Source organism: Chelonia mydas, chromosome 11 (assembly GCF_015237465.2).
Source record: "Chelonia mydas isolate rCheMyd1 chromosome 11, rCheMyd1.pri.v2, whole genome shotgun sequence".
NCBI classification, from domain to species: Eukaryota; Metazoa; Chordata; order Testudines; family Cheloniidae; genus Chelonia; species Chelonia mydas.
In genome coordinates, this window is record NC_051251.2 from 73,779,730 (window position 1) to 73,806,307 (window position 26,578).

Consider the following 26,578-nt stretch of genomic DNA (forward strand, 5'->3'; position numbering starts at 1 on the left):
ACCGCGTGGCTACCCCCTCAACCCTCCCCCCTCCCTGTGGCTAACAGCGGGGAACATTTCTGTTCAGCCACAGGCAAACAGCCCAGCAGGAACGGGCACCTCTGAGTGTCCCCTGAAGAAAAGCACCCTATTTCAACCAGGTGACCATGAATATCTCACTCTCCTGAGGATAACACAGAGAGATAAAGAACAGATGTTGTTTGAACGCCAGCAAACATACACTGCAATGCTTTGTTGTACAATGATTCCCGAGTATGTGCTGCTGGCCTGGAGTGGTAAAGTGTCCTACCATGGAGGACGCAATAAGGCTGCCATCCCCAGAAACCTTTTGCAAAGGCTTTGGGAGTACATCCAGGAGAGCCGCAAATGCCAGGGCAAATTAATCCTTTCACATGCTTGCTTTTAAACCATGTATAGTATTTTAAAAGGTACACTCACTGGAGGTCCCTTCTCCACCTGCTGGGTCCAGGAGGCAGCCTTGGGTGGGTTCGGGGGGTACTGGCTCCAGGTCCAGGGTGAGAAACAGTTCCTGGCTGTCGGGAAAACCGGTTTCTCCGCTTGCTTGCTGTGAGCTATCTACAACCTCATCATCATCATCAGCATCATCTTCGTCCCCAAAACCTGCTTCCGTGTTGCCTCCATCTCCATTGAAGGAGTCAAACAACACGGCTGGGGTAGTGGTGGCTGAACCCCCTAAAATGGCATGCAGCTCATCATAGAAGCAGCATGTTTGGGGCTCGGACCCGGAGCGGCCGTTCGCCTCTCTGGTTTTCTGGTAGGCTTGCCTCAGCTCCTTAAGTTTCACGTGGCACTGCTTCAGGTCCCTGTTATCGCCTCTGTCCTTCATGCCCTGGGAGATTTTGACAAAGGTTTTGGCATTTCGAAAACTGGAACGGAGTTCTGTTAGCACGGATTCCTCTCCCCATACAGCGATCAGATCCCGTACCTCCCGTTCGGTCCATGCTGGAGCTCTTTTGCGATTCTGGGACTCCATTATGGTCACCTCTGCTGATGAGCTCTGCATGGTCACCTGCAGCTTGCCACACTGCCCAAACAGGAAATGAGATTCAAAAGTTCGCGATTCTTTTCCTGTCTACCTGGCCAGTGCATCTGAGTTGAGAGTGCTGTCCAGAGCGGTCACAATGGAGCACTCTGGGATAGCTCCCAGAGGCCAATACCATCGAATTGTGTCCACAGTACCCCAAATTCGACCTGGCACGGCCGATTTAAGTGCTAATCCACTTGTCAGGGGTGGAGTAAGGAAATCGATTTTAAGAGCCCTTTAAGTCGAAAAAAGGTCTTCATCGTGTGGATGGGTGCAGGTTTACATCGATTTAACGCTGCTAAATCGACCTAAAGTCCTAGTGTAGACCAGGGCTGAGTTAACTCCTGTTTTGTTCTCTTGTCTGTCCTGGAAATTTTTGCACTGAGAATCTGTATGTGCTGGGAAATCTCTTTTAAAAGACAGACCTCTGAACAGTATATAAAAGATATTTACCTTTGCATCATATCTTGTCACCATTTCATGTACCAAACTCCTAATTTAAAACTGCAGTATCTAAAAGCAAATGTCAAGAGACGGCCTTATAAGCTTTGCACTAGAAAACCAACCAAGACTGAGTGTTAAGGGGGAAATACATATGAAGCATATGCCTGGCTTACTTTGAATTGCAAAGTCGCTCTTCCTTGTATTCCATATCCAGCAAACTGATGCACTCTATTTACTGATGGAAAGGTCAATTGTGTAGGGTCACTTTGTGTGTGTTGAGCACTGCATTTCTCTACTGGCCGATGAAACATATCATCCAGCCTTGAAAGGTTCTAACACTTGTCTACTGTCTGAAGAGATTCAGAAGTGTTCATTAGGCTTTCCCTCTGGTCTGATCTGTTTCAGGTTTGTGCTGGTAAATTTAAAATGCTGGTTTTTTTATGGGACAAAGCGCGTCCCCTCTTCTCCATTGAGTGCTCCTCAAAACACAGCAGTGGGCCAGGGACTCAGCTTTGCTAGAGCTCTTGTCAGTGCACTTTTGGAGAGGGGTCGGGGCAAAGGCCATGCCCCAGCAACGGTGTGACATGAGCCTGCTACACTGGTATTATATCACACGGCATTTTGCTCCCATAATAAACAGGCTATCAAAGGTACCTTCCTCCCCTCACTTTACTATTGTATTTTATACCTGTGTAAGGGAAATCCTCTGCTGCACAGTGAGGACACCTTCACAGCCCTAATGTACTGCTCTGCCAGTGCAAAAGGGTTATAGCCCAGGCACTCTTTCTAATACAGAGCATGGAATGTGATTGACATCACAGGGAGAGGAATGGATCTGGGTCTTGCATGAAAACATGGACTGAAACAAGTGTGTCCCTTCCGTTTAAAACGTATTTAATGTGCAAGCACCATGGATCACGCACATTAAATGGCTTTACAAATTCCTTACAAGTTTGTAAGAGTTGGATCGAGTAAACTGTACTGAGCAAGGCACAGTAATTGGAATTATGAGCAGTCAGACATAGGCGCCAACTCCAAGGCTGGAGCACCCAGGGAAAAAAATTAGCTGGTGCTTAGCACCCACCGGCAGCTTAGCTCCCTCCCCGCACCTCTCACCTGCTGCTGGCCCTGCTAATCAACTCCTCCCCCTCCTTGTTCCATGGCATGCAGGAGGCGCTGGGAGGCAGAGGAGTGGGAGTGGAGGGTTGGGGAAGGGGTGGAGTGAGGGTGGGGGCGAAACGAGAAGAGGCAGAGCAGAGGTGGGGGCTTGGAGGAAGGGGTGGAGTGCGGGTGGGCCTGGGACGGGGGGGAGTGTCGAGCATCCCCCACTTCCCCTGTGTAGAGAGGAAGTCAGCGCCTATGCAAACAGAGACCCGTCAACCGGTGGAAAGTCCCATTAAATCAGGGTCCTGTTTCAAGGGTACAATGGTCTACGCTAGCAGATTCCATTGCAGTTCTGGGGCTCAAGAGACCAGAATTATTCTATCATATCCATGATCTGCAGTATCTCGCCACAGACTTCAGCTAAGCACATACTCATTGGTAGGTAGTCTATTACACAGTGACATTGGTTAATGGTACTGTAATTATGAATTGTGTATGGTAATTGCTCACTCTGGTCCCTGTTACCGTTCAAAATCTTCTTTATTATGCATTTTCTCTAAAGTCAATGATGGCATCTACAACTTGATATAAATATTCAGTTGAGGATCTTTAAATCCATACTAAAATATAAATGTCTTTAAAAACAAAAACCTTGAGTCTTATAAACAGGTAAGGCAAAATCATCTTTGAGATACTCTGAAATAAATTACAGGTTTCAGAGTAGCAGCCGTGTTCGTCTGTATTCGCAAAAAGAAAAAGAGGACTAGTGGCACCTTAGAGACTAACAAATTTATTTGAGCATAAGCTTTTGTGAGCTACAGCTCACTTAGCTTATGCTCAAATAAATTTGTTAGTCTCTAAGGTGCCACAAGTCCTCCTTTTCTTTTTTCTGAAATAAATGCGTACAAAACCAAGCTAATCGGGGTAGGATTAAGGCCGTGTTATGTTATGTGTTTAACCATTTGGTTGGAATGTATTCTAATCAAAGGAAAAACAAACTTACACCTCCCGCCCCCCCCAAATGCTTCTTTTACCAACCTAATTACTAAAGGAAAAAAGCACATAGGTCATCTTGTGGTGGACTAGATGTTATGGGATTGGTAATATAGGAACTCCTCACTTAACATTGTAGTTCTGTTCCTGAAAAATGTGACTTTAAGCGAAAAAATGTTAAGAGAATCCAATTTCGCCATAAGACTTAATGTAAATGTGGGGGTCAGGTTCCAGGGAAATTTTTTTCACCAGACAAAAGACACACACAGTATACGTTTTAAACAAACAATTTAATACTGGTACACAGTGATGATGATTGTGAAGCTTGGTTGAGGTGGAGGAGTCAGAGGGTGGGATATTTCCCAGGGAATGCCTTACTGCTAAATGATGAACTAGCAACTGGCTGAGCCCTCAAAGGTTAACTCTCAGACTCTACAAGGCAGCAGGAAAGGAGGAAGGGCAGACAGAGACAGAGACACACACCCTGTGTGTGTTTGAGAGATAGAGAATGACCTTGAGAGGATCAATGCAGACTATGTGGCTCTGGGAAGAAGAATAAAGGAGTCTCAGGTGCAAGTGGTATTCTCATCCATCCTCCCTGTGGAAGGAAAAGGCCCGGGTAGAGACCATCGAATCGTGGAAGTCAACGAATGGCTATGCAGGTGGTGTTGGAGAGAAGGCTTTGGATTCTTTGAGCTTGGGATGGTGTTCCAAGAAGGAGGAGTGCTAGGCAGAGACAGGCTCCACCTAACGAAGAGAGGGAAGAGCATCTTCACAAGCAGGCTGGCTAACCTAGTGAGGAGGGCTTTAAACTAGGTTCACCAGGGAAAGGAGACCAAAGCCCTGAGGTAAGTGGGGACGTGGGATACCGGGAGGAAGCACGAGCAGGAGAGCATGAAAGGGGATGGCTCCTGCCTCATACTAAGAAAGCAGCACAAACAGCAAGTTATCTCAAGTGCCTATACACAAATGCAAGAAACCTGGGAAACAACAAGCAGGGGGAACTGGAAGTCCTGGCACAGTCAAGGAATTATGATGTGATTGGAATAACAGAGACTTGGTGGGATAACTCACATGACTGGAGTACGGTCATGGATGGATATAAACTGTTCAGGAAGGACAGGCAGGGCAGAAAAGGTGGGGGAGTTGCATTGTATGTAGGAGAGCAGTATGACTGCTCAGAGCTCCGGTATGAAACTACAGAGAAACCTGAGTGTCATAGAATCATAGAATATCAGGGTTGGAAGGGACCTCAGGAGGTCATCTAGTCCAACCCCCTGCTCAAAGCAGGACCAATCCCCAACTAAATCATCCCAGCCACGGCTTTGTCAAGCCTGACTTTAAAAACTTCTAAGGAAGGAGATTCCACCACCTCCCTAGGTAACGCATTCCAGTGTTTCACCGCTCTCCTAGTGAAAAAGTTTTTCCTAATATGCAACCTAAACCTCCCCCACTGCAACTTGAGACCATTACTCCTTGTTCTGTCATCTGCTACTGCTGAGAACAGTCTAGATCCATCCTCTTTGGAACCCCCTTTCAGGTAGTTGAAAGCACCTATCAAATCCCCCCTCATTCTTCTCTTCCGCAGACTAAACAATCCCAGTTCCCTCAGCCTCTCCTCATAAGTCATGTGTTCCAGTCCCCTAATCATTTTTGTTGCCCTCCGCTGGACTCTCTCCAATTTTTCCACATCCTTCTTGTAGTGTGAGGCCCAAAACTGGACACAGTACTCCAGATGAGGCCTCACCAATGTCGAATAGAGGGGAACAATCATGTCCCTCGATCTGCAGGCAATGCCCCTACTTATACATCCCAAAATGCCACTGGCCTTCTTGGCAACAAGGGCACACTGTTGACTCATATTCAGCTTCTTGTCCACTGAAACCCCTCGGTCCTTTTCTGCAGAACTGCTGCCTAGCCATTCGGTCCCTAGTCTGTAGCGGTGCATGGGATTCTTCCATCCTAAGTGCAGGACTCTGCACTTGTCCTTGTTGAACCTCATCAGATTTCTTTTGTCCCAATCCTCTAATTTGTCTAGGGCCCTCTGTATCCTATCCCTACCCTGAATGGGCCCCTTACTGAATGAGGGAGGCAACCTAGTGACAGAGGACGTGGAAAAAGCTGATGTATTCAATGCAGGATTCTCGGAGAGCAGCTCCAAGGCAGAGAGCAGGAGCAGCACATGGCAGTCGGCGGAGGGACAGCTGAACTGCCGGCAATTGGTAGCCTGCTGAGCGGCTGCTGCACAGGGAACTTAGGGGAGCGGGGAGCTGATAGGGGGCTGCCGGCCCACCCTGGTTCCAAGCCCCCACCAGCCAGCTCCAACGGGCGGCTCTTCCTGCAAGCAGTGAACAAAGCAGGTGGCTCCCAAACGGCTAGAAGGGAGCACTGCACAACTTTAAACGAGCGTGTTCCCTAATTGATCAGCAACGTAACAATGAAACAAGGTTAACCAGGATGACTTTAAGTGAGGAGTTCCTATAAATTACCTCATTTTACCGCCTCATGTTACCAGTCCATGTGTGACAGTGATGGAAATTCCAGACATGAATAATACAGTAGTTTACATAATAAGGCCTTTCATACAAAAGGATCTTTAAGTGCTTTGCAAACTCCATAGCAATATATGGGCAAGATTCACTTTGCCACCAGTTCAGGGCAGCCACCTCTGTGATGGAGCATGGAAGCGATTTAACAGCATACAAGAACATCACAAAACAGTTTGGGGCAGAAAATGAAACAAGACTATTGTTAGACTAATTGCTACCACAAAGTGAGCAGAACATAATAAGCTCAACTGGGATTTGAATAGGTTTGCAAAAACACAGACTTTAGTGGCTGGGGCTGGCCAGGACCGTGGCTATCCATCACAACGAAACCATGGCACTAAGAGCAGCACAGTGGTCCCATGGTAGGACACTGGTGCAGGCTCACGAGGATAAGTGGCTGTGGAAGAGTCTCCTCAGCGCAGGTGCACCCCCCTGCGGCAGGACATGCTGTCGCTGCTCTCCCCCTCCTCCGGCACCCCTTCCCGACAACAGCCCTGGCCCTGCCCTGCTCTGCCTCTTCCTGTGACTTTGCCCTTCGGCCAGGCCACTTTTAGTCCTTCCCCATCCAGGGGAATTTGAGTCCAGCATGGCACTAGAGTGGCAGAATCACATCGCAGGTTCAGCCCAACTTCAGGCTTTGTGGGCCTACCAGCCCTCGGCTCTGGGGTCTTCACATCACCGCCAGTAGGGGAAGACAGGCCTGCCCTCTGCTCTCTGTTGTAGTCCAAAGGCCACAGAATCTAGTTAATCCCCTCTCCATCAGCGTGGGGTCTGTGTACTCCGTCACAGGGGCACATACTGAATTACCAACACCTTCAGTAACCTGGACGTCCTTTGGAGCTTCCCTTTTCTAATGTTGACATGGGGCAACCTGATCAGCTTGTGTGAGCTGATGAGATCACAGCCTGAGCAGGAAGTTTTCACTTTCCTGTGGCTATTAAATGTCCTGTGTGGCTCATACAATTCTTACCGTGTCCACATCCTGAATAGATAGGGTGACCAGATGTGCAGTTACCCCCGACCCCCGTCCCGATTTTTCACCCTTCCTGTCTGGTCACCCTATGAATAGAACTGGTACTCTGTCACTCTCAGCAGAGATGCCAAGGAATGAAAGGGCATGAAGACTGGACTAGCCTGGAGGCAAAGTACAAGCTGAATGCAATTGTGTTGTGTGGGCAGCCTTGTGGCTGTATTAGTATTTGCCCTGGCCACCCACTAACAGACAATCAGAAAAAGAGTTTAGTAACACAATATAGTATGGTGATGGCCTATACAATTCCTGTTACAAAACGGGCAATTCTTTATGAAGGACAGAAGAACCTAGCAATCCAAAATCTCCACTGTTTGAAGACAGCAACTGCTGCAAACATGGGGTCATTAGGGGTTTTTTTTGCATCGCACTGGCACAAACCCAGATCATTACTTTTGCTGATCTAGTCTATGAATGATTGACAACCACAAAGACACCTCTGGGTGATGAAATGTGCTGACTCTCAGGGGCTGGCACCAGGGGTCAGAAGGGGTCTATGCAATTAAGTGTAGAGAAATGGACTTTAAGTTAATGAGTAAATCAAAGACATTCTTCTTGACTGAAAATGGTGCCGGCAAATCCAACAGTAGAATTTGTCCGTTAGAAGTGTTTTCTTTTGCCAGCTCCACAGAGTTTAAAAATAAATGAGACAGTAAGTTCAAAAAGGTTGCAAGCAGCGCTAAAGTCTGGGCGGTGTTAGTTCAGCTATAAAAAATGGTTTCTAACACCTGCAGAGTCAAAGCATCTGCTTCCAGCTTGCAGATGGCTCCAGTCATTACCAGACTTTACCAGTTTGCTGCAGGGTTTTTTCTTTTCTTAGTGTCTTTGGGGTTTGTGGAAGGTGAGCGGCTGCTGGTGATCCCTCAGGATGGAAGTCACTGGCTCAGCATGCATGCAGTGGTGAAGAAGCTCAGCGAGAAAGGGCATGAAATAGTAGTGCTTGCTCCAGAAGTTAATTTGTACTTGAAAGAATCAGAGCATTACACAAGGAAAACGTATGCTGTGCCTTACGCCCAGGAAGAGCTAGGCCATCGTCTTCGTTTGTTTGCTAACCAGCCCTTTGATGAAGTCTCCTTCCCTACTATGATCACAGAAGCATACAGCAGTGCCATGTTTGTACTGGACTTGTTATTCTACAACTGTGACAGCCTCCTGCAGAACAGAGAAATCATACGATACTTGGAAGAGAGTAAATTTGATGTGCTCTTCACAGACCCAGCTTTGCCATGTGGGGTGATCCTGGCAGAGTATCTGTCCATCCCTTCTGTGTACTTCTTTCGTGGATTTCCATGCAGTTTAGAGCATGCAATCTGTAAATCTCCAAACCCTGTTTCCTATGTCCCAAGATGCTATACCAGCTACACAGACCACATGACATTTACCCAGCGAGCGCTGAACCTGTTTGTTAGCTCTTTAGAGACATCACTGTTTAAGGATTTGTACACCAAATACCAAGACATTGCTTCGAAGTTTCTCCAGAGAGATGTGCACGTACCAACACTTTACCAAAATGGCTCCATATGGCTCCTGAGATACGACTTTGTGTTTGAGTATCCCAAACCAGTGATGCCCAACATGGTCTTCATCGGAGGCATAAACTGTGAGGAGGGGAACAACCTACCTCAGGTACGTGGCTGAGTTTCACAGATTATAGAAGAACATGTGTATACTCAGGAAGAAAGCATAGACAAGATAAGGCACCAACATTAACTTTTCCACATAGTGTACAGTATGTACCATCTTAGATACATGCCATAGTGTGTATATATAGTAGACATATTCTATGATATGCTGTAGTCAAATACAAGTTACTGGGCTGAGTAAAGGGGTGAAATTCTATGGCCTGGGTTATACAGAAGGTCAGACTAAGATGATCTAATAGTTCCTTCTATTCTTAAAATAGATGCATCTGTGAAGCGATGCATAGACAGCGAGTGAAATGTAGGTGATTTAACATTGTTATGAGAACTATGGAGCAGGCTGTGAAGGCCCTGGGGCCTCATTGATTATTCCAATGCAGCTGGAAAAAAAATACAGTAACTCCCCACTTAATGTCCTCTTGCTTAATGTTGTTTTGATCTTATGTCCCTACTCCATTACCGAACATGCTCATTTAAAGTTGTGCAATGCTCCACTATAATGTCGTTTGGCCGCTTGCTTTGTCCTCAGCTGGCAGCCCCCCGACATCCCTCCCCCCAGCGCCTCCCGCCCGCCGGTGGACCCCGCGGATCAGCACCTTCCCCCTGCTCCCCACCCGTGGCAATCTGCTGTCTTGCGGCGTTCAGGAGGCGGGGGGGGAGGAGCGAGGACGTGGTGTGCAGCCTCCCCCCTCCCTCCTGAACACCGCAAGGCAGCGGACTGCCGGGGGCGGGGAGCAGGGGGAAGGTGCTGATCCACGGGGTCCGGCGGCGGGCAGGAGGCAGTGGGGAGGGGGGAGCGTAGGGGAGCTGATGGGGGGCTGCCAGCCTGTTTAATACCTGTATTAAATTGCTTTTTAAAAATTGTTTAAAATGTATATAATGCCTTTTGTCTGGCAAAAAAAAAAAAAAATTCCCTAGAACCTAACGCCCCCCATTTACATTCACTCTTTTGGGGAAATTGGATTTGCTTAACATCGTTTCGCTTAAAGTCGCGTTTTTCAGGAACAGAACTACAGCGTTAAGCGAGGAGTTACTGTATCTGTAGGCACCTGAGCAGCAATGACATCCGCGGTATTACTCTATATGGCGTCATCGTACAGGGCTTGTCTACACTACAGGTTATCTCGGCAGAACTTATGTTGCTCTGGGGTGTGAAAAAGCCCCCCCCCGTGACGTAAGTTACACCAACCTAAGAGCTTCTCCCCCCGACAAAGCTACTGCCTCTCACGGAGGTGGGTTTATTACACAGACAGGAGAACTCTTCCCCCGTCAGCATGGAGCGTCTACACCGGACACACTACAGCCAGTACCGGGTTTACAATGGCGCCAGAGGCCTATGCTCAACAGGGGCCCGTCAGCCGGCCGGGCAATGCACTTCACTTGCGCTGCCAGCCCAGGGGCCCCCGCAGGCTGGCTCCTCTCCTCTCCAGCCCCTCCCCCATGCTCCTGTCGGCTGTCCGGCCACCCCAGGTATCCCCACCCCATCCAGTCTCCTCTGCCCACTTGCTCCTCTGCGGGCTGGGCTGGGGGGTTCTCGGGGGTCACGTCCCACAGGAGTCTGCCTGCCCCGCTCCCCAGCGCAGCTCCAGCTCCAGGGGGTCTTGCTCTGCCCGCCACCTCCTGGGGCTGAGCCACCCTGGGGCCAGTGCTGGCATTCATGGATCCATTTGGCTGAAGAGAGTTGATTTTGTGTTTGAGTATCCCATGCCTGTGATGCCCAATATGGTCTTTATTGGAGGGATCAATTGTGGACAGAAGAAGCCATTGTCTCAGGTTAGTGATTTGTTGGTAGGACATACTGAAGGTGCAAGGGAAATGCTGTTGGCAATCACTTTATTATGTGCTCTGTACCATATACAACATGCATCAGACGAAGTGGGTATTCACCCATGAAAGCCTTTGCTCCAATACGTCTATTAGTCTATAAGGTGCCACAGGACTCTCTGCGATATAGAACTGTATATCTAAAGTAGACTTGGCTGAAAAAGTCATGATGGTTCATGTAATTTTAAAAGATAAGGGACATAATTAACAAATTAGGTCTGCTCCCTCTTCCATCTGCTTTCTCCTAGGACTGCCCATATAGCTTTGCAAAACCTAAAAGTTTTGGTTCGTAAGAGTTCATACACACATCTTCAATTTCAGTGTGTCTGGGCTCATGCACCCCACTTTCAAAGCAAATGCAACAGAAACTGCCAAGTATCCCTTGGGTTGGGGTTGCCAGCATAATCCGTGACCCGTCCTCCTTACGCCTAGCACCCCCCTGTGCTGGCCCCGTGTCTCACCATTACCTTTTGCTCCTTTTGACAGCTCTCCTCACTTTTCTTCTGCTACCTTTGGGGGTTTTGAAGTGCTAGACTAGCAAGGTTGGCTCATCCCACAACTGCAAATACAGCCTCATACACCATGTGGATAGGCTCTTTGAAAGTACCAAAGATAAAAGGGGAAAATGTTATTTAGTCTTAAGGCATTGCTTAGAGTTATGGTGAGATGAGCATTGTGGCTAAAAATCTCTGCTCAGGGGACTTAGTTTCTAAGTAAATGTAATGGCTGTGCACTGAGAGTATCACAGAATCAGCAGAGTACTCACAGACACCCAGACGCCCAACCCAGTACCCCAGATGAGGTAGCCCCAAGAGAGGTCACTTGATAGCTTTTGTTACAAATCCAGCTACAGCCAACATTATTCCAGCAATTTTTCTGCCAGATAAAAAGCAGTTGGAAGCAGAACCCCAGATCAGTGTGGCTTTTTGATACCCCTCTCCTGGCGTTGTTGAGCATGGAACTAATCTCCTTGCTGTGAGCAGATTTCAAACAACAAATAGATTTGCTTCATCTCCTCTAGTAGGTAGTTTAGAATTCAGGAGCAGTCTATACTTTCCCTAGTGCCTGGGAGCTCCAGCTGGGGTTATGCTGCTTGAAATTCAATCCCTCCCAGAACTTCACCAGACCCCAATGCTGTGCGGAAATCACAGAGTCCGGTCTTAAGCATTTGTCCAACAATTATAGCTACATAGGAGTCCCTCATATATAGAGCTATCTGCCCATTGTTTATCAGTTTTTGTCAAATCCAGAAACTTCACAGTGTAAAGAAAAATACATTTTATACAACTGTCCCCTCCTCTCCCTGCGAATGGCACATTTTATAACTAGTTTCAACGTACAACAAAGATTATTTCAAAACTGTGAAACCAGTAGACAGTAGAGCAGCAGCATTGTCAACAGCATTATTACTCCAGATGACTTCATACCAAAAAAAATAGAGAGGAAACCTCTTCTACGACTTTACCAAGGCAAGCACACTATATTTTATATTGTCACCCTCTGCTAAGTGGTATCAGATGTTGAGGTCTTGCATGTTGATTTCTCATCGGATGAGAAATCAGTGATGTTGAGTCTGGGCATTTTCTTAGTATAATTGGTTCATTCATAGTATATTCACCAGTCCTGGAACCGAAGTTTTCATAAACATCCAGCAGACAAATCCCTCTTTGAGTAATCTCCATCAAAACACTAATGCCTGGTTCCCAGGGAACAACTCTTACCTCAAGAACAGGCTCTACTTAGAGACATTAAGGCAGAGTGCAAAGTTTCTTGCTGTTTGCAACAGCTTCTCCAAAATGAATCTACATAACAAAACTAGCAATAATACACAAATTCTTTGAAGAGTGAATACTGGGCCATGTGGTGACCAGGGCTGGATTAATGCAAAGGCAAACTAGGCATATGCCTGGGGCTCGGTTTCATGCCTGTGTGTGTGGGGGGGAAATGTTTTTGATTTTTGTTTTTTTACATGACAGAAGGGCAGCCGGGCCAAATGTCAGTGATGTTGCAACCCGCACCATGCACTAGGCTGCAAAGCCACTCAGTCAAGTGAAAAGAAAAGGAGTACTAGTGGTACCTTAGAGACTAACCAATTTATTTGAGCATAAGCTTTCGTGAGCTACAGCTCACTTCATCGGATGCATTCAGTGGAAAATACAGTGGGGAGATTTATATAGGTATTTTCCACTGAATGCACCCGATGAAGTGAGCTGTAGCTCACGAAAGCTTTTGCTCAAATAAATTGGTTAGTCTCTAAGGTGCCACAAGTCCTCCTTTTCTTTTTGCGGATACAGACTAACACGGCTGCTACTCTGAAATCAGTCAAGTGAGTGAAGTACTTTCAATCTGCATGCAAATGCACACCAGTGAATGAGGGAGCAAAGATAGTTCTCACACACAAGTGCGACTCACTGCCATTCCCAGCAGAGCCAAAGAGAGAGAAGGGCTGTGAGTAAAAGAAACCACTTTCTTCTCTAACAGCAGAAAGTGACCAGGCTGAGACAGGAATTACTGTAGTGACCTGAATGGGAGGGATCATCATCAAGGTGTATTTTTCCTCTTCTTTTCATTTATTAGCTGTTTGTTGTTATTCATATTAGAAAGTTGGGGCCCAAGAGTGTATGTTTGCCTATGGCCCAGTGATGGGTTAATCTGGCCCTGCTGATGACTCCAACTTCACTGCAACTAACATGTTGAGTGGGAACAATTGTGTCCTGTTATCACCAAAATAGCACACATTTCAAAGCTACCTTTGAAAATAATGGTCAAATCCTGGTCTAGCTTGAACTCAATCGGAGCTTTTCGACTGAATGGAAACAAGATTTCGCCCAATGTTTGAACTACTGTTTGTATGGGAGCATGGGTTCATAAATTGCACCAGACATGCTATATGTTTAAGTATCTTATTTCAGCAAGCTAATGGAATTTCAAGATCCAGCACAGTTCACAAGCTTCAAGGCTTTTGCAAACCCTAGTTTATTTTGAATCCAATGAGCATAGTAAAACCTGTACAGGAGAACATCCTACTAGACTGTCACCTGTCCCAAATGTACTGAGTACAATTCCGCTTCACCCTTTTAAAATTACCACCTTGGTTAAGGAGCAAGTTTTTGATGATCCTGTGAATGGGCCACTTGAAAACCTACGTCACTAAGTGGGAATGAGAGATTCGGCCACTGGTATAAATCAGGTTTCAGAGTAGCAGCCGTGTTAGTCTGTATCTGCAAAAAGAAAAGGAGGACTTGTGGCACCTTAGAGACTAACACATTTATTTGAGCCTAAGCTTTCGTGAGCTACAGCTCACTTCATCGGATGCATTCAGTGGAAAATACAGTGGGGAGATTTATATACACAGAGAACATGAAATAATGGATGTTACCATACACGCTGTAACGAGAGTGATCAGGTAAGGTGAGCTATTACCAGCAGGAGAGTGGGCCAGGGGGGATAACTTTTGTAGTGATAATCAAGGTGGGCCATTTCCAGCAGTTGACAAGAACGTCTGAGGAACAGTGAGGGGTGGAGGGGGGGAATAAACATGGGGAAATAGTTTTACTTTGTGTAATGACCCATCCACTCCCAGTCTCTATTCAAGCCTAAGTTAATTGTATCCAGTTTGCAAATTATTCCAATTCAGCAGTCTCTCGCTGGAGTCTGTTTCTGAAGTTTTTTTGTTGAAGAATTGCAACTTTTAGGTCTGTAATTGAGTGACCAAAGAGATTGAAGTGTTCTCCGACTGGTTTTTGAATGTTCTAATTCTTGACATCTGATTTGTGTCCATTTATTCTTTTACGTAGAGACTGTCCAGTTTGACCAATGTACATAGCAGAGGGGCATTGCTGGCACATATCACATTGGTAGATGTGCAGGTGAACGAGTCTCTGATAGTGTGGCTGATGTGATTAGGTCCTATGATGGTGTCCCCTGAATAGATATGTGGACACAGTTGGCAACGGGCTTTGTTGCAAGGATAGGTTCCTGGGTTAGTGGTTCTGTTGTGTGGTTGCTGGTGAGTATTTGTTTCAGGTTGGGGGGCTATCTGTAGGCAAGGACTGGCCTGTCTCCCAAGATCTGTGAGAGTGATGGGTTGTCCTTCAGGATAGGTTGTAGATCCTTGATGATGCACTGGAGAGGTTTTAGTTGGGGGCTGAAAGTGATGGCTAGTGGCGTTCTGTTATTTTCTTTGTTGGGCCTGTCCTGTAGTAGGTAACTTCTGGGTACTCTTCTGGCTCTGTCCATCTGTTTCTTCACTTCCACAGGTGGGTATTGTAGTTGTAAGAGTGCTTGGTAGAGATCTTGTAGGTGTTTGTCTCTGTCTGAGGGGTTGGAGCAAATGCGGTTGTATCGCAGAGCTTGGCTGTAGACAATGGATGGTGTGGTGTGATCTGGATGAAAGCTGGAGGCATGTAGGTAGGAATAGTGGACAGTAGGTTTCCGGTATAGGGTGGTGTTTATGTGACCATCGCTTATTAGCACCATAGTGTCCAGGAAGTGGATCTCTTGTGTGGACTGGTCCAGGCTGAGGTTGATGGTGGGATGGAAATTGTTGAAATCATGATGGAATTCCTCAAGGGCTTCTTTTCCATGGGTCCAGATGATGAAGATGTCATCAATGTAGCTCAAGTAGAGTAGGGGCATTAGGGGACGAGAGCTGATGAAGCGTTGTTCTAAGTCAGCCATAAAAATGTTGGCAAACTGTGGGGCCATGCGGGTACCCATAGCAGTGCCGCTGATTTGAAGGTATACATTGTCCCCAAATGTGAAATAGTTATGGGTGAGGACAGTCACAAAGTTCAGCCATCAAGTTTGCCGTGACATTATCGGGGATACTGTTCCTGACGGCTTGTAGTCCATCTTTGTGTATCATTTAATTAATAGTAAAGGACTGCTGTAGCTGCGTTTGATGACACTTTGTGTATGATCAGTTTCACTTCCAGTCTTGTTCACTAGCATGATTACCTCATCCTCAGTCACTGCTCTGCGGCATCCCACAGCATACTCTTCCCTCGGCTCTACAGGAGGGTGTTTGCCAGCTGTAGAGACTTCAACAAAAGGAACATTTTTGCACAAATGTTTCCATTTGTTGTTGAAAATTCTCAGATTTTTGTAAAACTAAAAACTGAAACACATGTTCCATTTTCCGCAACTGAAAAATGAATTTGTTTTAGCTTTAAAGCAAAACTGGTTGCATTTCATGTCTTTCCTTTTTTCAATGAAAATCTGAAAAACTGTCTTGTCATTGAAATTTTCTGGTGGAAAAGTAATTTGCCAACCAGCTCCAGTTTTGAGTTGGGACCAAAACAAGGGTCCTTCCTTCTTCTTTCCTGAAGCCCCTGCATGGGATTGGGGGGAGCAACTTCCGAACAAGATTCCTCTTCACTCCATGGAGCCTACATGAGTACAGAAAAACCCATTCTTCTGTCCATGGACATTTGCAAGGGGCTGGGAAGCAACTGAAGCCTGGAGAAGGGGTCACGGCAGCCCTCAACTTCACTTCCTAGTCCCCTGCATGGGGACTGGAAGATGGGAACCTGCACAAGTTAGGGAGGGCAGCCAGCACAGGGAGACTTTTTATTCCTTAAAAAGAAAAGGAGTACTTGTGGCACCTTAGAGACTAACCAATTTATTTGAGCATGAGCTTTCATGAGCTACAGCTCACTTCATCGGATGCATACTGTGGAAAGTACAGAAGATCTTTTTATACACACAAACCATGAAAAAACGGGTGTTTACCACTACAAAAGATTTTCTCTCCCCCCACCCCACTCTCCTTCTGGTAATAGCTTATCTAAAGTGATCACTCTCCTTACAATGTGTATGATAATCAAGGTGGGCCATTTCCAGCAGAAATCCAGGGTTTAACAAGAACGTCGGGGGGGGCGGGGAGGAAAAAACAAGGGGAAATAGGTTACCTTGCATAATGACTTAGCCACTCCCAGTCTCTATTCAAGCCTAAGTTAATTGTATCCAATTTGCAAATGAATTCCAATTCAACAGTCTCTCGCTAGAGTCTGGATTTGAAGTTTTTCTGTTGTAATATCGCTACTTTCATGTCTGTAGTCGCGTGACCAGAGAGATTGAAGTGTTCTCCTATTGGTTTATGAATGTTATAATTCTTGACATCTGATTTGTGTCCATTTATTCTTCTATGTAGAAGTCTAGTCTGCTGTCTTGACCTTCAGGAGTCCACCTAGAATCCTTCTTTTTGTAGTGTTGGTAGGGAGGTCTCTGTGGATTAGTATGTTGTTCAGAGGTGTGTTGGAAATATTCCTTGAGTCGGAGAAGTCGAAAATAGGATTCTAGGTCACCACAGAACTGTATCATGTTAGTGGGGGTGGAGGGGCAGAAGGAGAGGCCCCAAGATAGGATAGCTGCTTCTGCTGGGCTATGAGTATAGTTGGATAGGTTAACAATATTGCTGGGTGAGTTGAGGGAACCATTGCTGTGGCCCCTTGTGGCATGTAGTAGTTTAGAAAGTTTAGTGTCCTTTTTCTTTTGTAGAGAAGCAAAGTTTGTGCTGTAAATGGCTTGTCTAGTTTTAGTAAAGTCCAGCCACGAGGAAGTTTGTGTGGAAGGTTGTTTTTTTATGAGAGTATCCATTTTTGAGAGCTCATTCTTTATCTTTCCCTGTTTGCTGTAGAGGATGTTGAAAAGAAGGATTCTAGGTGGACTCCTCCTGAAGGTCGAGACAGCAGACTGGACTTCTACATAGAGTGCTTCCGCCGATGTGCACGGGCTGAAATTGTGGAAAAGCAGCATCACTTGCCCCACAACCTCAGCCGTGCAGAACACAATGCCATCCACAGCCTCAGAAACAACTCTGACATCATAATCAAAAAGGCTGACAAAGGAGGTGCTGTTGTCATCATGAATAGGTCGGAATATGAACAAGAGGCTGCTCGGCAGCTCTCCAACACCACTTTCTACAAGCCATTACCCTCTGATCCCACTGAGAGTTACCAAAAGAAACTACAGCATTTGCTCAAGAAACTCCCTGAAAAAGCACAAGATCAAATCCGCACAGATAGACCCCTGGAGCCCCGACCTGGGATATTCTATCTACTACCCAAGATCCATAAACCTGGAAATCCTGGGCACCCCATCATCTCAGGCATTGGCACCCTGACGTCAGGATTGTCTGGCTATGTAGACTCCCTCCTCAGGCCCTACGCTACCAGCACTCCCAGCTACCTTCGAGACACCACTGACTTCCTGAGGAAACTACAATCCATCGGTGATCTTCCTGAAAACACCATCCTGGCCACTATGGATGTAGAAGCCCTCTACACCAACATTCCACACAAAGATGGACTACACGCCGTCAAGAACACTATCCCCGATAAAGTCACGGCTAACCTGGTGGCTGAACTTTGTGACTTTGTCCTTACCCATAACTATTTTACATTTGGGGACAATGTATACCTTCAGATCAGCGGCACTGCTATGGGTACCCGCATGGCCCCACAGTTTGCCAACATTTTTATGGCTGACTCAGAACAACGCTTCTTCAGCTCTCATCCCCTAACGCCCCTACTCTATTTGCGCTATATTGATGACATCTTCATCATCTGGACCCATGGAAAAGAAGCCCTTGAGGAATTCCACCATGATTTCAACAATTTCCATCCCACCATTAACCTCAGCCTGGTCCAGTCCACACAAGAGATCCACTTCCTGGACACTACAGTGCTAATAAACGATGGTCACATAAACACCACCCTATACCAGAAACCTACTGACCGCTATTCCTACCTACATGCCTCCAGCTTTCACCCTGACCACACCACACGATCCATCATCTACAGCCAAGCTCTGCGATACAACCGCATTTGCTCCAACCCCTCAGACAGAGACAAACACCTACAAGATCTCTATCAAGCATTCTTACAACTACAGTACCCACCTGCGGAAGTGAAGAAACAGATGGATAGAGCCAGAAGAGTTCCCAGAAGTCACCTACTACAGGACAGGCCCAACAAAGAAAATAACAGAACGCCACTAGCCGTCACCTTTAGCCCCCAACTAAAATCCCTCCAACGCATTCTTAAGGATCTACAACCTATCCTGAAGGATGACCCAACACTCTCACAAATCTTGGGAGACAGGCCAGTCCTTGCCTACAGACAGCCCCCCAACCTGAAACAAATACTCACCAGCAACCACATACCACACAACAGAACCACTAACCCTGGAACCTATCCTTGCAACAAAGCCCGTTGCCAACTGTGCCCACATATCTATTCAGGGGACACCATCACAGGGCCTAATAACATCAGCCACACTATCAGAGGCTCGTTCACCTGCACATCCACCAATGTGATATATGCCATCATGTGCCAGCAATGCCCCTCTGCCATGTACATTGGTCAAACTGGTTAGTCTCTACGTAAAAGAATAAATGGACACAAATCAGATGTCAAGAATTATAACATTCATAAACCAGTAGGAGAACACTTCAATCTCTCTGGTCACGTGACTACAGACATGAAAGTTGCGATATTACAACAGAAAAACTTCAAATCCAGACTCCAGCGAGAGACTGTTGAATTGGAATTCATTTGCAAATTGGATGCAATTAACTTAGGCTTGAATAGAGACTGGGAGTGGCTAAGTCATTATGCGAGGTAACCTATTTCCCCTTGTTTCCCCCCCCCCCCCCCCCGACGTTCTTGTTAAACCCTGGATTTGTGCTGGAAATGGCCCACCTTGATTATCATACACACTGTAAGGAGAGTGATCACTTTAGATAAGCTATTACCAGAAGGAGAGTGGGGTGGGGGGAGAGAAAATCTTTTGTAGTGGTAAACACCCATTTTTTCATGGTTTGTGTGTATAAAAAGATCTTCTGTACTTTCTGCAGTATGCATCCGATGAAGTGAGCTGTAGCTCACGAAAGCTTATGCTCAAATAAATTGGTTAGTCTCTAAGGTACTCCTTTTCTTTTTGCAAATACAGACTAACACGGCTGTTACCCTGAAACCTTTTTATTCCTTGGGACTCCTTTGTATTGTCTGGAGAGGAATTTAAAAGGTGGAAGATTCTACCTCAGTGATACAGCTGGAGAAGGCAGTAGGCAGGAGTGTACACAGACTGGGGAAGCAGTTAGGTGTTCTGTACTGACATGGAGATCACACCCCGCAAGTCCCCTTGAGGCCAGACGTGGCTTCACAGATGAGCCCCTGCCTCAGTTTCCCCTCACCCGGGGTATCAACAAGCAGGGCTTTCTAGTATTAAAGCATGGGCTTTTCAGAGGGTCTCATTTATTGTTCAGAAAAGGACAATGCAAAAACAACCAACAGCTTCAGGCAGCTGCTCCACCAGAAACTCTCCACCTTTGGGTTAATCAATCAGTCTTGCGTCTCTCCTCTGTAGCCATGGGGCACTTGCAGGCTGAGCTCGCTGCCTGGAACTTGGGCCTCTGCTGGGCCTTTGGCCGGATGCCACTCTTTCCCTGAGGGTGTGTGTCTCTTTGCTGAGCCCCTAGTAGCTCCTCACAAAGTTCCACTCCTGGTTTGTTTCCTGGGCTGTGCTGGTCCCTTGCCTGGGGGCACACTTTCTCTGGGCCCGTTCCTTCTCTCTGTGGGCCTGTGCTCTTCAGGGAGACACCACTGCGAGTAGCTTCCTCACGAGCTCCCCTGAGATGTCTCTCCCGACCAGGAGCTTCCTCTGTTCTGGGGCTTTCTGATGGAGCCCTCATAGCCTTTATTGACCCAGATGTTCCTTAACTAATGAATGGCCATCCAGTCACCTAGGTAAATAACTCACAGGTGGATCTTGGTTGGCTTATTCTCCTTAGCAGAGCCTGTCACAGGTAGGCTGGGTGCCTGGCCACAGGGGCCAGCTACCCGATCACATGTCCCTCTAACTTTGGTTTATTGTTAAATGTGGGCATGTTATAAACTTACACATTGACTGGAAATTGTAACAAGATATACAGTGAGCAGGCAGGAGTTGTACCGAAGGCCATGGGGTTAGGCATAACACTGGACTTTGTTGTACATGGGGGATATTTATGGAGAAACGTTTCAATCTTGTTGCATAGCTACTGACGTGCTGCTTCGTTTCCTGGCCTCCTTGCAGGGTTGTGCTGACTCAACGTGCATGGGGGCAGAAAGAGCATGCCGTAGTCATTGTTGCACCTGGCATAGATACGCACATAAAAGCAGCAGAGAACATTGCCATGACAATGTTTCTAGCACCTTTCATAAAGGAAGAGCTGGTTGGACAATATCACTCCCTGACTCGGGTTTTTGACGAACAACCTTTTTTAGAAAGCTTTGTGAGAACATATGAAAGACTGGAGAACACCTCTGCTCTGCTTTCATCCACTTGTACGTTATAGTGCACAACAGACATGATCAAATACCTTTGCAGGAGTAAATTTTATGCTCTCTTGATCGTTCCCCTGCTTATGCTGTGAACAGGTAATAGCTGACTATCTTGCCATCCAGTCTGAGTTTTTCTTTTCTCCACTCTGGTTTTACCCACTTATACACACTTTTTTTTAGGTGGGGGTGGAGTGGAGGGGATAGTACTGAGAAAGTCACTTTGCAGCTCAAGTATTGTCTGGAGTGCTCAACTTTTCGGAGCTCCTTTCATTCTGGTTTTAGACTGGAATAGGCACATGTATTGCACAGGCTTCATTGACCAATCATTTCTTCTCGGAGATGGACAAAGCCCCAGTATTTATGCCAATTCTTTTGGATCTGCCATCTGCCTTTGATACTTTTGACCCTGAGATGCTGTTGACAAGGTTGTGGTATATGGAATTCCAGTTGAGTAGCATCATTCTTCTTCCTATGAGAGGACCAGAGTGTAGTGTTGGGTTCATCTGTCCCAGAGGCTCGCTCCTAGGTGACACTGCAGTGGTCCTTTCCATCAGCCTTTCAGTTCAATATGTGAGGCTGCTTGGGGAAATAGTGGGGTGGCGTGCATTATAGTGTCATCGACATGCTGATTTCACGCAGCTCTAAGTCTCCTTGTATCTCAAAAACACACTTACTGCCTCTGTTATTTTTAAAACAATAGATTTCAATAATCTCTGGTATTTGACCTGACTATCTAAGGAACTAACCTCAGTCAAGAAAAATGGAAATGAAAAATGCCTTACACTCGGATTCTGAGAGTCTTATTACTCGTCACTACAACAGCTTTGCGTCTGATTCTGCAGCTTTGGGAAGGAACGCTAGAGATCTGCATTGTAGTGCTGGCAGTGGGGAATAACCACAGAGGTCTCACTGCTTTGTTGCATAAGAGTAAGTGCAAATTCTTTTTAAACTGCTGCATTCATCTTGTGCGTCAGAAGAGGTGACCTGGCTGTGTTCAGTGTTTAGTTCGCTTCCTTGCCATAAGGAAGAGACCATTTTCATTCCCAGCCCCATGTTTGTACACGTTTGTACAAAGTCTAGGCTGAGTTTGAGCCTCTAGCCAGGGGGATGGAACAGCCCACACAGTCCAAAGCAGCGTCCCTAATTGAGAGCTCTGAAACAGAGCCCTAAGCCGCGGTGCAGCAACCAGGTCCATTAAGAACCCCTCCCTCTGGGGATCAGAGGCCAAGTGCAGAATATCAGACACCCATACGCTGAAACTCCTCCCATGGACAGAGGGGAACTCACTCCTTTCCCACCTTTTCTCTCCACCTCTGAGGAGCAGCGGGGCAGGTTGTTACTGAGGCCTTCGGGAGGCCCCTCCTTGGGGAGAGAGAAGGCTAAGTTCTAGAGGGAGCTGCTTGCAGGCCTGAGGAACTCCTGTGAATAAGTGCCACAGCTCTTGACTATAAAGGGGGAGATTTTCCCAGCCACTCAGCGCTGGCCTAAATCCATCTCCAGTGAAGCCTGGGGGGAGCTTTACCATTGTCAGCCCATGCTGACTGCTTTTGAAAATCCTATCCAAAGGAACAGCTGGTTCCTTCATCCCTCTCTTCTGCGCCACCCCCCCTTATCTACCAAACTAACTATGCACCCATTTATCTGGCCAGTGCAGAGATAGTTTGTGAAGCTGGTAGAGGTTATGCATTCCAAGGTCGTGATTTGACTCCGTGGTTAATGATAGAGTGATTTGACTCAGTGGTTAGAGTCAGAGAGTAACTTACCTTGAAAAAGGCCTCAGCTAATCAGGTTTATCATGATGCCGTTACTGCCAAAGTGCAGCTCAGGTTTCAGACCTTTGTTTTTCATCTTATGTACATACAGTATGCAATTAAATATTGACTTGAGTAGCACGTAGGGATAAAGGTCAGAAGATAGAGTTGTCGGGATCTGACTGGCAATTTGCTAGTCTCTGTAGTACTCACTGCACTGCTGCAGAGATGGCTCCTGGGTTTCACTCTAGCCCCCAGATAAGTGAAGCGCTGCTTGTTTTCCTGGCCTTGTTGAGCTTTGCTGATGGCGGGAGGCTGCTTGTGGTGCCGATGGATGGAAGTCACTGGCTCAGCATGCGTGCCGTGCTGGATGAGCTGAGGCACAAAGGGCATGAGATAGTAATTGTTGCCCCTGAAATAAATCTACACATAAAAACATCCGAGAATTATGTCATGAAAACATATCCGGTACCTTTCACAAAGGCAGAGCTGAAGGAACATTTTCTGGCTTTTACTCAAGAGGTTTTTGAGGAACGACCTTTTCTGGAAAGATTTGTTCGACTACATGAAAGGCTGAAGAACACCTCTGGTCTGATTTTATCCACTTGTACACACTTACTGTACAACAAAGAGTTGATCCAATATCTAGAAGAGAGCAAATTTGATGCTGTCTTTACAGATGCCATGATGCCCTGTGGGCAGATCGTAGCTGAGTATCTTTCTGTCCCCTCTGTGTTTTTCTTGCGTGGAATTCCATGTGGTTTAGACTATAAGGCTATTCAGTGTCCAAACCCACCTTCTTATGTCCCCAGGCTATTGACAACCAATACAGACCACATGACATTTCCACAGCGTGTGAAGAATCTGCTATTTAGCTTATTGGAGATTGTCCTTTGTGATTTTGTTTATGGGCCATATGCAAAACTGGCCTCTGAATTTCTTCAGAGAGAGATAACAGTGACTGAGCTTTTAGGTCATGGATCTGTTTGGCTGATGAGATTTGACTTTGTGATGGACTATCCCAGACCACTGATGCCTAACATTGTTATAATTGGAGGCATCAACTGTGTTCAAAAGGAATTATCTCAGGTTGGTAAAGCTTTTATTTTTGTTGTACTCATGGTAGGATCCTGAATTCACTAGAAATTTTGTATCCTAGATAGGATTATTATACCAACGATTTCAGTTTGGCAAGGATTAAGCATCTTGTTGAGAAGAAAATGATTTTGCTTTCACTTCATTATATACTTCCGTAACTTTTCAGCAGCTGTTTTTCTTTCTTCTTAAATGTACTTTTAATTAAGCGATTATAGAGCAATTCAAACCACCTTTCCTTTTAAGCATTAAGTGCTGCTGGTTCTCATTTCAGCTAAGACTCCTTAATATTAACTGGCATCACAGACAAGGGCGAGATCCTGAGCTGCCATAAATCAGTCTAGCTCTGCTGAAGTCAGTTTACACCTGGAGAGGATCTGGTCCAATAACTTCACTTTGAAAACGTCCAGGAGGACACCAGTTACTTGCAAAAAAAGACTAAATCTACTAGCTAGAGGTAGACACAAAAGATGACAGGGACTGGTCCCCTTCAGGGGTGGCAGGTTTGTAGAAATTTTGATGGTTCCCAGAATGCTCAAAGCGCCCCCCTCCCCCCGAACTCCGCCCACCACCTGCCTAAGGCTCTGTGAGGGAGTTTGGGTTGGGGGAGGAGGTCTGGGGTACAGGCCCTGGGTTGGGGCAGAGAATTGCGGTGTAGGACGGTTGAGAGGTTGGGCTCTGGGATGGAGTCTGGGGTGCAGGCTCTGGGATGGAGTTTGGGTGCTGGGTGCAGGCTCCGGGAGGGAGTTTGGGGATGGGAGGGGCTGCGGAGGGAGGGGATGTAGGCTCTGGAACGGAGTTTGGTTGTAGGCTCTGGGCTGGGGGTGTAGGAGGGAGTTTGGGTGCAGAAGGGGGGTGCGGGAAGGGGTTGGAGGTGCAGACTGTGGGACAGAGTTTGGGGGTGAAGGATGCAGGCTCTGGGACAGAGTTTGGGTGCTGGGTGCAGGCTCTGGGCAGGGGCTGGGGGTGTAGGAGGGGGTGAGGGGTGCAGGCTCTGGGAGGGAGTTTGGGGGCTGGAGAGAGGGTGTGGGCTCTGGGAGGGGGTGGTGGGTGCTGGAGGGGAGGGGACTGCCATCACATGTGGCTTCCTTCCTCCCCTGCTCCCCTGCCATAGCTTCACTGGGGCTGGGGCTGCCCCTTGCCCAGTGTCTGCAGGAGTGGTGGCTGCGGGGGGTGGACCACAGGGCCAAACGCTCACTGAAGCCCCAGCAGCTGCTCAGGTGAGTCAAGGGGGTCCGCTCCAGAGGTCTCCTGCCGGAAGCCCCCTCGGCGCCTGGTGCCGGGAGAGGGGAGGGGAGGGCAGTGTGTGCCCACGTGTGTGCCCCCTCGCTCTCCCCCTCCCCCTCCGGGGATGCAGTAGCCGCAGCACCTGCCTCAGCCTGCTGCCGGGGTGCTCTTGTGCGGTGCTGTAGCTGCCGGCAGCGGAGGCCAGGGAGAGCAGCGCCGCTTTCGCTCAGGCAGGGGTGCTCCGGGGGTCGGGGGGGCAGGCGGGGGGCTGGGGGGGCGGACGCTCCAGACCGGAGGCCGCTCCAGGCAGGGCCGGGGGAGAGACCCAGCTCCAAACATTGGTGGAGCAGGGCCCCCAGCCCTGAATATTGCTGGAGCCCGAGCACCACAAGGGAATATAACTCGCTGCCCCTGCCTGGGGCGGCACCCTCATGCTGGTGAAAGGTGTTGGCATTTCCCTTAGCATGTTGTCCATGGACTCTGGCAGCTCCCTCTTTCACATCTGCTGTTTGCTAGTATAAGTTTCATAAGCATAAAGCCCTTACTTGCTGCTGGAATGAAGAGGATCCTACTCATAGATGTCCGAGTGTCAAGAATCCTCTGCAACTTCTATGTTCTCTGTTCTATAAATCTTCCCCTCTTCCCTCCCCACCCTGCCACCAGTAATGTTCCCAATCCTCTTTCTCTACTTCGTGCGAACACTTATTTTAAATTTAATTCTTAGGAACCAAAGAGCAAGTCCTGTGCTAGCATTCCATCAAAATAACGTAGTAGTCCTACCTTTGCATAGTGTTGGCATTGCTTAATTTGTATGATGCCAAACTCCTAGTTAATCTGATCTTTGTCTGAACCTAGGTAAACATTTATTTGTAAGGAGTAAGCTTTGGTGACCATTGTTCTCTTGTATAACTCAGTGTTCAGCACCTTGTGGTGGAAGCTTTTTCCCTCCCTACTACTAAGAACATGGCTCCTTCCTCCCAGTCACGGTGTCCAGTTGTTTCTAGGTTACTTCTTTGTCTGGCTTTCTGCAGTCTCGCTGAAGGTGGAAAGCTATTGGTGATGCCTGTGGACGGAAGTCACGGGCTCAGCATGAGTCAGGTGCTAGAGAAACTCAGCCTGAAGGGACATGAAATAGTAGTTCTTGGGCCAGAAGCCAATTTACTCATGAGAACATCAGTATATTACACAGTGAAAACACACCCAGTGCCCCCCACACAGGAAGATTTGGATGTCTACTTCCAGTCCTTCGGTTATCATATTTTTGATGATGGACCTATTCTGAAGAGAGTTTTCACAGCACACGAAACGCTCACCAACTTTAGTACTATGATGTTTGCCATCTGTAAGCACTTTTTGCTAAGCAAAGAATTGGTGAACTATGTTGAGGAGGTTCAGTTTGATGCCGTCTTTACAGATCCTGTGTTACCTTGTGGATCAATAGTTGCTGAATATCTTTCCATCCCTTCTGTCAACTTTTTGCGTGGAATTTCCTGTAGTTGGGATAAGGCTACTCAGTGTCCAGACCCTCCTTCTTATATCCCCAATTTT

At 47.0% G+C, this 26,578-nt stretch overlaps 2 protein-coding genes across 4 annotated transcripts in view; both read left to right on the forward strand.

Annotated features, from left to right (window-relative positions):
- LOC102944299 (UDP-glucuronosyltransferase 1A1) overlaps positions 1 to 26,578 on the forward strand; it is an 83,470-nt gene that overhangs the window by 38,750 nt on the left and 18,142 nt on the right. The window contains exon 1 of one of the 3 annotated variants that reach the window (XM_037912910.2): positions 22,879 to 23,797. The exons of the other annotated variants lie outside the window; for them this stretch is intronic. Coding sequence (XP_037768838.1) covers positions 22,937 to 23,797 — 861 coding nt within the window. The 5' untranslated portion in view covers positions 22,879 to 22,936. Of the gene's footprint in view, positions 1 to 22,878; positions 23,798 to 26,578 lie in introns of those variants that run through there. 3 annotated transcript variants of the gene reach the window in all.
- LOC122462291 (UDP-glucuronosyltransferase 1-6-like) lies at positions 7,718 to 19,681 on the forward strand. The gene is made up of 2 exons (XM_043524956.1): positions 7,718 to 8,791; positions 19,649 to 19,681. Exons 1-2 carry the CDS (start codon positions 7,880 to 7,882, stop codon positions 19,679 to 19,681), a joined length of 945 nt encoding a protein of 314 aa, XP_043380891.1. The 5' UTR covers positions 7,718 to 7,879.